This window comes from Ostrea edulis, chromosome 4 (assembly GCF_947568905.1).
Source record: "Ostrea edulis chromosome 4, xbOstEdul1.1, whole genome shotgun sequence".
In the NCBI taxonomy this organism is placed as follows: Eukaryota; Metazoa; Mollusca; class Bivalvia; order Ostreida; family Ostreidae; genus Ostrea; species Ostrea edulis.
The window spans coordinates 37,980,304-37,996,482 of record NC_079167.1 but is presented as its reverse complement, the minus strand read 5'-3'; the positions used below and the strand labels follow the sequence as shown (position 1 = coordinate 37,996,482).

At 36.0% G+C, this 16,179-nt stretch overlaps 1 protein-coding gene across 2 annotated transcripts in view; it reads left to right on the top strand.

Moving 5' to 3' along the window:
* The first annotated feature begins 1,958 nt into the window (after positions 1-1,958).
* LOC125671367 (adenosine 5'-monophosphoramidase HINT3-like) overlaps positions 1,959-16,179 on the top strand; it is a 41,938-nt gene continuing 27,717 nt past the window's right edge. The window contains exons 1-3 of one of the 2 annotated variants that reach the window (XM_048907016.2): positions 1,959-2,107; positions 9,979-10,096; positions 11,432-11,498. In XM_048907016.2, the coding sequence (XP_048762973.1) occupies positions 2,018-2,107; positions 9,979-10,096; positions 11,432-11,498 (275 nt within the window). In that variant the 5' untranslated portion in view covers positions 1,959-2,017. The remainder of the gene's footprint in view (positions 2,108-9,978; positions 10,097-11,431; positions 11,499-16,179) is intronic. The other variant, XM_056162554.1, reaches the window with a different exon arrangement.

Here is a 16,179-nt window from a genome sequence, read left to right as displayed (position 1 = left end):
GGACTGCAAAAGATAGGCATATGCTCGGCGCTTGCGGTCTTTTAGAAGAGAGGAGTCTTTATTGTGCCACACCTGCATTATTTGTGGTCTCGTCCAATGGACCGTCCCATTTAGTCGCCTCTTACGACAAGAAAAAGATACTGAGGACCTATTCTTATCGGATCCGCACGGAATTTTATAGAAAGGGAACTCGGAGTATAAGTAAGATTACTAAATGTAGAATTAATGTCAATTCCGTTTAAATACACTTGTAATAATGAACCTTACAAATAAAGACAATGTTTTACAAGCTTCGTCAGCTGGAACCAAATCACATTTCTCATGTAATCTAATTCTTTTGTCACTCCTGGTTTACTAAACATAGAAGGAAAGATGGTACAAACTTTTGTTTTGATTTGTCGAATACTTGAATTTAATATTCTTTTCATACTGTAACAAGAAGGAAGAAAACGCACATCGGGATTCGAACTCCCTGAATCTCTAGTCAGGTGCTATACCAACTGAGCTATCTGGCCACCAGCGATCGAACCCGGCTGATCGCTACAATACTTTTTATCCATTCTGACAAGGTATCAAGTTCTTAGTCATATGTAGCCCATCGTCTGGTATAATCTTCGTCAGAATTCATAAAATAGATGTAGTTCTGTCGCCAATTGATAGACCAGAAGTTCTCTGAATTTATGACCTTTTAAATACATGTAAGTGATTTCAGGTCCTCATTTTCAACGATATGAACATCACCAGTAATGACATGTACAGCTAGACTATAGGTTATGTAGTTGAAACGTAGGAGTTGACGTAAGGTAAAAGTGAATCGGGTGTGAAATCAGAGACATATAATTTATGTCTCTGGTGATATCAGGTATATTTTAACTTTCATGTGAACGATGTCCACGACTGCGTTTACGTCTTTGTGTATTTGGAAAAAGTCCCACGATATTCACGTTATTTCCTAGTGGACTAATCAGATTTCCAACATTATATACGTTAATGTGCCGTTGCACCCATATGAATATGCATTTCAATTTTCATTACATTACAGATTTTCCCTTGTTTTCTTTTTAAATCAAATATCTTAATATCAGGGGTGGGTGGGTGGGAGGGGGGGGGGGGTCTGAACCCACCACCCCTGGGTTTGGTCATCTTCACAAGTCAAGGGTTATTGATTCGTTACCTCGCACTAACGAATCAATAACCCTTGACTTGTGAAGATGGGGTTTGGTAGAAAATAAATATATTTGCCTATTTTATGCACTTCCAGGTGGGAAATTTCTTGACCCGCGCACATGTACAAGTAGCTACGCTTACTCTAACGGTAGCACTGTCAATGTAATATGACTTAAAGTAATTCCACCCTCCTCTGATGTCATCAGATTTTGCAAAATCAATGATTTATTTAGATTTATGCCTGATAGGAACATAAATTTTGTTAGAGTCTTTTCCTAAAGTTATTGTAAAAAATCTTGTTAGAAATAAAATATTTCAAAAGTCAAATCTATAGATGAATAATCAATGATACGTTTCAAAATATTGAATCCAAGGGCAATAACTCTGTTTCTATTTATTTCTTTATCAAGTCTATTATGTGATGATTTCCTTTATTTTTTACAGACATTTTGTATATTTTTGTGAAGATACAGTGTCATGAAATTGTTATGAATGCTACTATATCGTCATAAATAGTTTGTATGGAATTTTAATAACGCTGTTTAAGGAAAATTTGCAATTTTCTGATGGTGATATATGATTCTGTTTATGTACGTCTCTCATCTTAAAAAGTGTGATGACCTATGTATTTTATTTGACTTATAATTCTTTTTAATGCATGTATCAAACGAAAAATTGGACGGAAAACTTCATCAATGCGCATAAAAAGTTGATATTCTGTAGTGAGAGAGAAATATGAATAACAAACCGGAACTTTTGGCCTTTCGGCTTTCTATCGTACTACATTTACCGCTTGCCGTATCTGCCTTCTGCAATAAACTTCCTGCTGAAATGAAAGTAGGCTGTCACAATGTCAACTGACGGCAATAATTGTATGATCTCATGTGTGTTTTGTAAAATTGCAAATTTACAAGACCCGGAAACAAGGATTTTGTATCAGGTATTCGGAATTTGTTCATACATATATTTAGAGGGGTGGGTGGGAGGGGTTAATGTTATTTGTAGGTTTCAAAGGTAGCCGCGGCTCAGCTCAGAAAACGGGCTCGCTCTCGACTTGTGAAATGTTGACATAATACGGACAGTCACGGAAATTACATATCAAACACGGAAGAATTACCGGCAGATAAGGATTAATATAAAATACATTACATGTGTAGCTGTCAGCCGGATATATTCTATCGCCAGTGGCCAATTAGTTTAGTTGGCCGTTGGTAGAGCATCGCGCACCTGACTAGAGATTCAGGGGACCCGGGTTCGAATCCCTGTTTGGTCCGTTGCATTTTTTCCCTTCTTGTTACATTTGGCACCGTAGAACAGCCCCTGGAACTGACAGGTGAAAAAGCCTGCCAGGGGATAAAGATCCTGGGTTGATGTCTTCAGGTGTGAAGACGTTTAACAGGTTGGGAACACTTCCTCTATAGCGAGATATTCTCGTTAAAACGCGATTATCCCTCTCTAGCGAGATTAGGTATATCCCGTACAACCCAGAAAAACACCCGTGGAGTATGTCTCTTCGTGTTTCACGTGAAAAGAAGAAAAAGTGCTAAAATGTCTGATACTTAGATGCAAATATATTAATCAAAACAAAAACACTCACAATGTGTATTGGATTTCAGACTCCTTCCCTTTTACACAGCTACTTTGATATGCGATTTCTTGACTATGTTGTCAATTTCATAGAAACAATTCTCATCATGTTGAGTGTGTGTCACACTTATTCAGCGTTGCACGGGATTTGCCATTATTTTCAATAAAGACACCAAAACACCTGTTTATGGTAATGTTTACTCTCTCGCTAAAGAGGGATAATCGCGTTTTAGCAAGAATATCTTGCTATAGGGAAGTGTTCCCAACCTGTTTAAGGAGGGAGGAATGTAGCGGTCAGTTGGGTTCGATCGCTCATGGTGCCCAGTTAGCTCAGTTGGTAGAGCACCTGACTAGAGATTCAGGTTTGAATCCCGGTCTGGTCCGTTGCATTTTATCCCTTCCTGTTATACTTGTTAAATGAATGAAATATAGTCTTCAGTATGTAAATTCTGCATGTTCGTAATTTGTGATGACTTGCGCAGAGTATACAGCACGGATCCGAAGTCTGCTTTTAGTTAGATTGGTCTATCAAAAGAGTTTTATAAAATAGTAAGATAGTTCATGATTTACTGTGGACACTCAATGAGAATTAATATTCTACTGTTGTGATTCACAAAGTAATAAATTAATTTTACTAATAATTAAATCCGAAATAACTACTTTTTTGACACTTTGTTTTTCCCTAAAATAGCTCTAAAACTTCATTGTTATTTCGGATTTCAAACATTTCAGTTGAGCATCACTGAAGAGACATTATTTGTCGAAATGCACATCTGGTGCATCAAAATTGGTACCGTATAAGTTTTACATTATGACCCCTGGGTCGAGGCCTCTGCTGGTGGACTGTTAATCCCCGAGGGTCTCTTCAGCCCAGTAGCTAAGTACTTCGTTACTAGCCTGAAAATATGAATATATATTTAATTGCTGTGATAAAATTTAGAAATTCATTTCAAAATTAAGGATTATCTCCCTCACGCACAGCTCTTATCCTTAGACGAATTTGACTCTACTTTTTTGACACTTTGTTTTTCCCTAAAATAGCTCTAAAACTTCATTGTTATTTCGGATTTCAAACATTTCAGTTGAGCATCACTGAAGAGACATTATTTGTCAAAATGCACATCTGGTGCATCAAAATTGGTACCGTATAAGTTATACATAAACAGAATCATATATCACCGTCAGAAAATTGCAATTTTCCTTAAGGAGGTACGCTACACCAGAGACATTTGATGTAGATGAAAAGTGGAGGGTATGTACAACAATATTTTGAAATTGAAAACTTTCAAATTTACTTTATTTTGTCAAAAATACAGTTTTAGTAGAAGGTAATCTGAAAAAAAATTTAAAACCCCTGCAGAACTCGAACCTGCGACCTACAGTTCAGCAGTCAGTATTCTAACCTACTGAGCTACTCGCCTAGGTATTTAAATGGAAAAGGAAAAGTCCAATATTGCTGATATCGATTTTTTCATCCATGTTTTTAAAGGAAGTCAGCCATTGACGATGTAGAGTACTACCTTAAACAGCATTATCAAAATTTCATACAAACTGATTATGACGATATAATAGCATTCATAACAATTTCATGAAACTGTATCTTCACAAAAATATACAAATGTCTGTAAAAATAAAATAAATCTATCACATAATAGACTTGATAAAGAAATCAATAAAAACAGAGTTATTGCCCTTGGATTCAATATTTTAAAATGTATCATTGATTATTCATCTATAACTTAAGACTTTTGAAATAGCTTATTTTTAACAAGAATTTTTACAATAGCTATCGGAAAAGACTCTAACAAAATTTATGTTCCTACCATGCATAAATCTAAATAAATCATTGATTTTGCAAAATCTGATGACATCACAGGAGGGTGGAATTGAAGACAGTTGAATTTGTATACAATAGAACTTAAATAACAAAAGATATTGGTAGTCTTAAACTAGTAAAGGAATCTTAACATACTATTTAATTTGTATAACACAATATTATTACATGTACCAAAAGTTTTGGAGGTTTGGCCATCAAGTTCGAATATTGGTTATTACCAATCATATATATATATTGATTAAGATATTAAGATTTGATTTCATACTTGCTAACAGATTAATTGGTAAGAGTAGAATTTTAAAGTATTTCATGTCTATCTCAGTCTGTTGGCTGGTTCACACATCTACATTGATGGATTTTCTTACCCGAAATAGCATCGTTTTAAATCTCATGATATTTTAAAACCAACATCATTTTCACGATGCACTTCTGTTAGTTATGAAGAATTCACAACAATAAACTTCTAGCATAGCATGAGACTCATAGGCTTTAAGGGTTACCCATGTATTATACAATATATTGCTTGTTGATGATGCAAGAACTGCATCTTTTCAACTGCGATCTGGATGTTTTGATCTTGTGTGACCATTCCTTCTTTAGCTATTATCTGGACAACATTTTCAACTTAGGTTAAAGGGACTGGTTCATGGTTTTTGATAAAAATATTTTTCATTTTTGATGTTAAACATTGAAAATATAACTCATTTAATGTTGACAGCCAAAATTTTTACCTTCTGAATGAAAGATTAAAAGCAATATTTTAGCCTTAAAGGGACTGGTTCACGATTTTCCCCAAAATGTTCTTTTTCACTTTTAATGATCAAAATCTATTTTTTAATGTGTTTAAAAGAGTTCACATAAAAATCAAGGTTATACATTATCACAGAAGCTAATTTTAGAGAGTTTATTATTTGTTTTGTAAACAGAGTTTGCGGTATGTTATTGTTTACGAAATTTTCAAAAGAAATGGATATTGATCTGAATTTATTGTATCTTTCACATTTCAAACATTTTTGGGGTAAATGTGTCATCTAAAAGTTAAAATTTGTGACTATACAAAATTAAGATGCTTTATTACAAAATCAATATTTCACCTGTTTGTTTGTATACATAAAAAGACTCGAGTCTTTGTTTACATAACACAGATTTAAGACTAAAATATTGCTTTTATTCTTGCATTCAGAAGGTCAAAATTATGGCTGTCCATATTAAATGAGTTATATTTTTAATGTTTACCATCAGAAATGAAAAATATTTTTATCGAAAATCATGAACCAGTCCCTTTAAATCTGTGTTATGTAAACAAAGACTTGAGTCTTTTTATGTATACAAAGAAGCAAATATTAAATTTGTTATATAAATCATCTTAATTTTGCATAGTCACAAATTTTAACTTTCAGACAACACATTTTACTCCCAAAATGCTTGAAATGTGAAAGATATAATAAACTTAGATCGATATCCATTTATTTTAAAAATTTCGTAAACAATAGCATACCGCAATCTTTGTTTACAAAACAAATATTAAACTCTCTAAAATGAGCTTCTGTAATAATGTATAACCTTAATTTTTATGTGAAATCTTTTAAACACATTAGACAGTGGATTTTGATCATTAAAAGTGAAAAGGAAGATTTTGGGGGAAACTGTGAATCAGTCCCTTTAAGGTCTTTCATAAGAGCAATGTCAGATATGGACTCCTAATGTCTCTCCATTAATACATAGTTATAGTTTTAAACAAACTTCTTCTTTCTTCAAACTATTTTATCCGAGTTTGACTGAGAGATAACTAGCGCATTATAACAAGAAAAATAGCTCATTATAATAAAGTAACTTATGGAAATTGATTGCATTTTTGTTTGTAAAATTGTGCGCTTTATAAATTTTAATAACAAATAAATAAATGTTTCAGGGCCTTCTCCTGTTCCCGACATTTAAGATTAATTGTAAAATGAGTTGTAGATATATATGTAATTGCATAAAGAAAATGTACATAAACAAGTAAAACTAAATTATCAGTAAAAGAAATTGAGCATTTTTAGGTCACCTGAGTAAACTTTAAATTTGGTATGAAGCATCATATGGTACAAGGGGGACATAAATTGCAAATAATTTCAGGATGATTTACGGGGTGTCCAGGTAGCACAGAGGTAGCGCTCTCGCTTCTCACCGCTGCGACCTGAGTTCGATCCCCGTGATCGGCAGTGGTTGTATGTGAGAGGGTATGGCGGTTGCCCGCTCGGACACATGGGTTTCCTCCGGGTACTCCGGTTTCCTCCCACATAAATGACCCCCTAGCACAAACATCCGTGCATCAAAGGACCCCATTGGAAATAAGCTTTCATGGGTTATCCTTGGTATTTATGTATGTACATGTATGTTTGTATGTATGTATATACCGAATAAATATTTATTTATTTAATTGACTCCTGCACCCCTGGGGCTTTTAAAGTGGGACAAAAACTGTCAAAAATTGACCAGTTTTCAAAATTCTTCTCTACAACACACATGTGTAAGAAAAACTAAATGCATAGTGATGTAGAGCAGGAAGGCCTCTACCAAAATTGTAAATGTCATGATCTCCAGGGGTAGATTTTCTGACCCCAGGGCGGAGCCAAACTTGGTATTTATAGTGTTTATGTGTAAAACATTTAAATAACATCTTCTTTAGTGCTATTGATACTAAATTAAAACTAAATGGATATTTATAAGGAACAGGTAGCCCTTTACCAAAATTGTAAATTTGATGATCCGATGGGTAGGGTTTTTGGTATCAGGGTGGGACCAAAATAATCATTTATTGAATATGTGAACAATAGAACATTTTTAACTTCTTGATAAATGTCATTCCAATTCCTTTCAATTTTTAGAAAGAAACTTCTTTGAGACAAAGGGGACATCAATTTTAAATTTCAGGACTACTGCACCTCTAGGGTCTTAGGGGTGGAGCAAAAACTGTCAAAAATTGACCAATTTTCAAAAATCTTCTCTTCAACCACACATATGGAAGAAAAACTAAATACATAGTGATGTAGAGACGGAAGACCTCTACCAAATTGTAAATTTTATGATCCCTGGGACAGAGGTTCAGACTCCATGGTTGGGCCAAAACTTAGTATTATATTATACAGTATATATATGTGTAAATTTTTTTTAGATTATATCTTCTTTAATGCCATTGATACTAAATTGAAACTAAATATATATTTAGAAGGAGTAGGTTGACCTTTACTAAAATTGTAAATTTCATGATCACAGGGGGTAATGGTTTTAGTTCCAGGGTGGGGCCAAAATTATTATAGTGATTATTGTCTTTATCATTTGAATGACTTCTTTATGTTTGCTGAAAGCAGGAAAGTATGTATGTGAATTTTGCAACCTTGGGGTTTTGACTCTAGGACAGGTCCAAATCAGTGATATTGTATTAATGTTAAATATTATGTAAAGGCACTTTCGAGGGCATTTAAGTTTTAAGTACACATCTTGTTTTATACTCTTGCAAGATATTAGAATTAAGCTTAGATATTTCATAGGCCTTGGCACTAGTGATGCTTTGAATTATAAATACTCAGGTGACTAATAAGGCCTGTGGGCCTCTTGTTATTGCTATTGCTACTAAATTGAAACTAAATAGATATTTAGAAGGAGTAGGTAGTCCTTTACCAAAATTGTAAATTTCATGATCTTAAAGGGTAAGGGTTTGGTTTTATTGTGAAGCCAAAATTATCATAATGATTATATTTTCTTTATCATTTGATGTTGATTGAATAATATTTCACTCATATGGAGACGTCACCATTGCCGGTGAAGGGCTGCAATTTATAGCTGCAAAACTAGCTCTCTGAAAAAACATTGTTCCCTCACAATATTTTTTCAGAGAGCTACAGTTCTCAGGCCCGTAGGCAGGATTTTTCAAGGGGGGGGTACATAGACTCGCAACGCGAGTCTATCACCTCGCACCGCGAGGTGCCACTACGGCAGGGGGTCTGGGGGCTGCTCAAGGCCCCCAGAAGCTCTGGGGTATTTGGTGCAAAATCCTGCAATCTAGCAATTTCCTGGCACTTAATTTGAATTTTGGAATCATGCCTTTTTTACTATGAATTTTCATAAAAAATCCCGACTTTAATAGTCACAATTCAAACAAAATGCCGACTTTAATAGTGCTTAGTAGTTTTCAAGGGGGGGGGGGGTTCGTACGAACCCCACGAACCCCCCCCCCCCCCCCCCCCTGGCTACGGGTGTGGTTCTGCAGCTACATTTACAAAATGTAGGACTATGCTCGGCGCTTACGGCTTTTGAGCAGGGATGGATCTTTGTCGTGCCACACCTGCTGTGACACGGGACCTCGGTTTTTGCGGTCTCATCTGAAGGACCGCCCAATTTAGTCGCCTCTTACGACATATAGCGAGTTAGATTTTTTTACCTTTTTAAAACTGAGCCTATCCGGCTTTCGTATTTATGGGGTAATTTTTGTGGTTTGGTAAAATGCTCATGGGGATTTTATTTCGTTGCTGAGAAGTTGGTATTGTTTATCTATGTATAATTCTTGATATAAAGTGTGACATGCAAGCGATGTAAGAAGGGTGCAATATTTTGAATCAAACAATTTTCATAAACCGTCCTCGCTTTCACAACCTTTGCATTTGTGTTAAGATTGATTGTGTATTGTTTAACGTCCCTCTTGAGAATTTGTTCACTCATACAGAAACGTCACCGTTGCCGTGAAGGGCTGGAAAATTTCAGCCTATGCTCGGCGCTTATGACCTTTGAGCAGGGAGGGATTTTTATCATGCCACACCTGCTGTGACACGGGGCTTCGAATTTTGCGGCCTCATCCGAAGGACCACCCCATTTAGTCGCCTCTTACGACAAGCAAGGAGTACTGAGAACCTATTCTATCCCGGATCCCCACGGGACCCATTGGAAAATTACGAATTGTACTTAAGTATCTCCAGCCATATAATAGTATTTTACAACACGACAGTTCATTTCTAGATATGGTCTCGGGTAAAAAAAAAAAAAAAAATACTACGAAATTAATTTTGCAGTAGATGACAGGGGTTGATACTCTTACTATCAACACACTCAGTTTGGGATGCGCAGTTGACACAGGTCATTTGTGTTAAAAACATAGTGAAATAACAATATACAAGCACAGTCATCACACGTTTGTGAGCGTGCAGTTTGAATGACTGACGAACAAAGCGTTTCGTATTATTAACTATTCTGTACAGGATTTAAGACTATTCTATACAGGTTTTAAGACTATTCTGTACAGGATTTAAAACATTTGGTGCCGCACCATATTCGATATCTACACCATAGTATGATTAAGATTCTGCATTTCGTTAAGTACATGCTAATTTAGAGGGTGACTGTATTTTCAGGATGAGGAATTTGTGGCGTTCCGTGACATCAGACCAGCAGCTGATCACCATTACCTCATTGTAACAAAGCAACACATTAAGGACCCCAAGCAGCTGAGGGCAGACGACTTACAACTTTGTATTATTATTTTTCAAAATCTACCAGTAGTTAATTTACTATATAACAAGTACATGCTATTCTGCATTGTAAATTTTTAAATACCTGAATTTTAGAAGAAAAAAACCCGATTCATATTCAAAACGCTAAGCTAAGCTACAGCACTTTTTATCCCGTTGGTAACCAGTTGGATTTTTGGATAAACGCGCTGACTTTTTTAAACAAGTCTACCTGTCTGTTGTCTTCCGATGAGATATCAGATAGGGGACCAGTCTAGTCTAGTCAGATAGGGGACCAGTCTAGTCTGATACCTTACAGGATTATGTGTCAATTCAGTCTAGCAGTCATTGCTTTTAGCTGGCCGGTAAAACCAACCAGATCCAACTTTAAAGAAAGCGGATTCAAAGAAAATCCTGTGCCCGTATAAACGTACACGATCTAGTATCAATTTCTTCTTTTTATCAAGTTTGAGATGGATTGTACATTTAGAGCTGCTATTAGAAATGCTAAAATGACATCTTGTTGATGGTTACAAAGTAAAGCTTTATTTCATGTAAATGTCGGAATTTCACACGCATGGCGCTATTTCGTACTTTCAGTATTTTGATTGGTATGCATTACTCGTTTCTTTAATAGTCATAAGTCTATGATAAGATTACAATAACTGACAATGACATGTTACTTTGAATTTGACTATACATCCAATTTTGGCCAAACTTATCTGGTTTGAACTTTCTTAATTGGAAGATTTTACGCTCCGTCGAGAATTTTTCACTCTTAGAGATCACCAGTTGTAGGTGAAGTGTCTGTGCTTGGCGCTTACGGCATAGCAATGAGGGTTCTTTAACGGGCCAACGCCTGTTGCGACACGGGACCTCCGTTTTTAAGTTCATATCGTGATTTTCATAAATGCCTAGCGTTTAGCGAAGGAGCACTTTACGTCTTAAAAGTTTGACATTGCAATGGCACAAGCGGGGCTCGAACTCAGGACCTCCTGATTACGAAGCGAATGGTCTACCACCGAGCTACTGCGACAAGAAATCACTGGGTTCAAAGGTCAATATAGTGTTCAGGAAAATATCTGATTTCTGGAAATTTTCTAATCAGTATGCTATACTCAGACCCAGTTATGTTGGAGTATAGTGACACATAATATACAAAACCCTACATCTTGTTTAGAGTGTCTGGTGCAAGAAAAAACGACATACTGATATAAGGCTCTTGTCATTTTCTATACACTACAGGGAAATTACATTACTAGTATATTTTTTTCGCTCTACTTTGATTTTTCATTATTGTAACATGTCTAAATAATTATGAAATGAATGCGATGGTGTTTTCTTTGCTGATTTACAGTGGAACGGCTAATCGTCACTGGAGAGAACGTGTTAAAGAATGCTGGAGGAGCGTTGGAGGAGACTAGGTAAGTGACCGATTGACCTCTGTCCAGATCTAGACATAACAGTCATTTGTAATCATTCATCAACTGGTACAGTGTTTCATAGTTTCCTGCATTCTGATTAAAGGTGTCACTCCATGTTAATGACCACATACCTGATTCAAGTATTTGTATTCAATTGTATCTCAAATGCTGCACTAAACTGGATTGTGTAGAGGGTGTCCAGTGAAATCGAGGCCAACGCATTTTCAATAATAAAAAAAAATAAAGCTCACGCTTGGCTGAAATTTTCAGCAAGTTTTTATCTCACATTTGAGTATAATTTTACATATATATATTTTTTGTTGTTACTTTTTTAAAAATGTTCATTCATTCATTTATTTTCATATCTCTCTCTCTCTCTCTCTCTCTCTCTCTGTGTGTGTGTGTGTGTGTGTGTGTGTGTGTGGATAAAATATAGACAGCAATAAGACTTTCTGCAAGGTAAGGTCTTACAGAGAACGATCGAAAAACTATGGGTTTTGTTTTTTTTTATCAGAGAATAGCTAACCTAGTTAATATTTCAAAAATAAAAAGCATTATTGAATAAACAAAGTTGCAATAAAAGTTATTTTATTTCATATGTCATTAACTATCATGGCGGAAATAGTGACGTTTGACGACGTTACTTTACCGGCGAGCACTTCAGTTCTGTTTAGGAATAATTCTTCCACAGACTTTTAAATGATTACAGACGACGGAAACGTATCAGAATATCACTAGATCTATGACATGGGCTAGTTTTAAGAGGATGTTTTAGTACTGAGTCTGTTAGTAGACCAAAGCATATAAACAATGACGACAGGGCAGGAAAGTTACTATCAGTGCAGCCCATTAAAATTGTTTGCGAGATTTTCTGTTTAGTTGGTGTGGTAAGAGCACTGTCCTTATAATACTAACGCAAAACTTTTTTTCAAAAATATTGTCACGCAAGATGGCTCCCTCCTTTGCTTCACGCCGGGTATACGGACACTAAGAATCGGGTATACGGACACTAAGAACCGGGTCAAAGATCGCAAAGCTTTTCTCAAATTAACAACATCAAACCGTGTGACTTTTCAACACTTTACTCGACCATTCCTCACGATAAATTAAAGACTAGACTTTTTGACATCATAGACAGTTGCTTCTTCAACAAAAATGGAAAACAGTAATATTCATATCTCGTGATCAGTTATCCAAAAAAAAAAATTACTTTGTTAAACACCACTCTGATTTCACGCACAAGTACTCTGAAGTTGAAATTAAAAATATGCTTGAGTTCCTCATTGACAAATATCTTCGTAGTCTTTGGTGATCAGGTTTTCCAACAGTGTGTTGGAATCCCCATGGGTACGAATTGTACTCCTTTGTAAGCTGACTTGTTTTTATATTCTCATGAAGCAGAATTCATTTAAAAACTTCTACATGAGAAGAAAAAAATATCTTGCTGTCACCTTCAATGCGCCAGTTGGATATATCGACGATGTATTATCTATTAACAGTAATAACTTTCATTCATATGTCGCTTTGATATATCCCAGTGAACTTGAAATAAAAGACACTACAGAGTCTTCCACTTCTGCGTCATGTTTAGATATTTTATTGAAAATAGATATTAACGGCAAACTAACAACTCAACTTTATGATAAACGGGATGATTTAAGCTTCTCCATCGTCAACTTTCCATATTTATGTAGCAATATTCCATTATCACTTGCATATGTTGTTTACATCTCTCAAATGATTCAATACGCAAGAGCTTGTTCTGCAATGATCAGTTTTTGAATCGAGGCAGGCTCCTGACAAACAAGTTGATGTTGCAGATGTTTCAACAGTCATGTTTAAAGTCAGCATTTCGCAAATTCTATGGTCGTTATAACAATCTACTTTGCCAATACATCCTATCATTGGGTCAAATGCTGTCTGACGTGTTTCATACCGATTGTTAGGCCATTCTTGGCACACTAATTTTGACTGCGGATAACTCCGTTTACCTGATCAAGATACAGGGCTCACGGCGGGATGCTTACTCCTCCTAGGCACCTGATCCCACCTCTGGTATATCCAGGGGTCCGTGTTTGCTCAATTCTCTATTTTGTATTGCTTATAGGAGTTATGAGATTGATCACTGTTCTATATATTCACCTTTCATCAATATGTCAGCATAATCAGGTAGCGCAGATTCAAATCAGGGTCCTGAACGGCAAGGTGAGACAACAATAGGGGATCAAATTCTAACGTGGTAATATATGAGGAAATCTTCCTCTCTTAACGTCCCTTTTGGACCCTGGTTAGAATAGGTCCTCAGTACCCCCTTGTTTGTCGTAAGAGGCGACTAAATGGGGTTGTTCTTTGGATGAGACCGCAAACACCGACGCCCCGTGTCACAGCAGGTGTGGCACGATAAAGATCCCTACCTGCTCAAAGGCCATAAGCGCCGAACATGGGCCTAAATTTTGCAGCCCTTCACCGGCAATAGCGACGTCAGCATATGAGTGAAATTTTCTCGAGAGGGACGTTGAACAATATTCAACCAATCAATCAATCCTCTCATGACTAGCAGATCCATGATCGATTAGTCATATTGATATGAAAGCATCCTCGGGTACTGCATGTTGAAGTTTCTTCAAACGATGCCCCCCCCCCCCCCCCCCCCCGAATGGAGGTGTTAACGGGATAGAAATTTGACATTGGAATATACATGTATAAAATATTTGAAAATTTCTTATCAAAACTCACCGCTCATGATTAGTCCTATTAATAAGCAAGCACTCCAATGTAGTGCACATTCATATTTTGAATTTACTAGGGTTGGGCTCTTCAATAGGGATTCAAGGTTTCACATTAGGCAGTTTTTAAAAAAATATATCTTGAAGAGTGGCAGAGCCACACTAAATTATGCAAACATTCACAAGTTATGTGGCATCGTAGTTTTTCCCCAATGGACTTTGGCTTATATTGTAAAATACATAAATATAGGGAGCGAAATCTTGAAAATATTTTTTTTAAATCTTTTTTTCTCTAGAGGAGCAATATCATGTTAGTAGTATTGATCTTGAAACATCTCCATATTGTGTGATTCAAGTTTTGGTAAAATCTAAACCACATGGGGTCAGAATTTGACGGAAGTACAGCAGGGCCAAGATGACTTAGGTAGTTCGCCGTGACGTGAAATTCGACCACATCTCACTTCCAATCTTGAAAACTTTGTATTTCATCACGATACTAGTAATTCCCCCAAACAATTGATTAGGACGCACGGAATTTGAGCTGGACAAGTTAAGTCCGCAAAGAGTAGTGTATTCTCCAATCAGCGGATCTGATCAGTTAAACTATGCATACTTTTCAAAGCTCGAGGAACATTTGCGAGGTCATCGATTTGAAAGACATGATGAATTTAATTAAGAGATAAGAACATTCATATTAACAAAAATAAATTAATTTAGTTTCAAAAAATGTTACACAGGCGCCAAAAATCCTCTGAACACGGTAGAGATTTTTTGAAAAGGTGTAGAAAATTCGTGACACTGCTGTGAGACACGTAGACATTATCGTCGGTGCGCCATTTAAGAGGATACCACACATAATATGAAATGTGATTTTTATTTTTCCATTTGAAATTTGCTAGGTAAATTGAAGAATAATATACTACACGTTAGTAAAATTGTTAATGATTTTTGCCTGTAGACAAACTTGTCCACGGTTGTGCCGGACAACCCGCGTACATTTGTTGTTCTGAGCTCCGGACATGCTTTACCACGGGCTTTATGCTGTATCCATAAATGATCATTTAAATACATGTTCCTGCCCACACACAGAAACGTATTGCCGAACACTCTAGAAATTTTTGGTTCTGTGGTTTTATATGCCTCCTGAAGCCAAGAGTGATTTAAAAATATTTTACTTTACAGTTACCTCTCAAGCTTTAGAGAAAATATCATACTCAAATGTATTTCATTACTATTTTCTAACAATTGTATTTTAATTTGTGGGGGAAAGATTTCTACGTAACTAAATCGTTGCTGTTGCACTAGCGTACACGTACAAATGTAGGTCAGACGTAATGAATGAATCAGACACCGTGATGTTACTCCTACATGACTCCCCGTAAACGTTTTGAAACTTCGACCACTAAGTTGATAAATTTCAGACTAAGAGCAATTACTGTGAAGGTTGATTTCTATTATCGAGTAGTAATCGCTCCCATAAAGGTCAGCGGATTTAGAAGTGTGGAAATGGGCGAAAAGCACAACTTTCTTCCGTCGTGTTACTCCTCTTAACACGCTGAAACGTCTTAAGTTCCGCTTCCTGTAATCAGTGTTTTGGCTGTGAAATAACTTTTAACAACAATTGTATAAGGAAAAAAATATACAAGTAAATTTTATTTGATTGATGCAGTAGAGAAAGGAAAGTGTTTGCTTAAATAGGTCTAACATATTGTAAGTCATCTTGTGTGGGATGTCACCAAGGCATTTTCTTTGTTAGCGCTTGAGATCATAGCATTCCATATTTAGCTGATAAATGATCTGTAATTTATCCCTTTTTCGTCATCAATTTTGAGATCTTAGCACCCTAATTATTTTCCCCTCAGTGGATAATTTTTAGTTCTTCCAGACAGTTTTTGTTTCCTCTCTTTTTTCCCATTTGGGTTCGTCCATAATTCTTCGATCACAACTTTGATCTT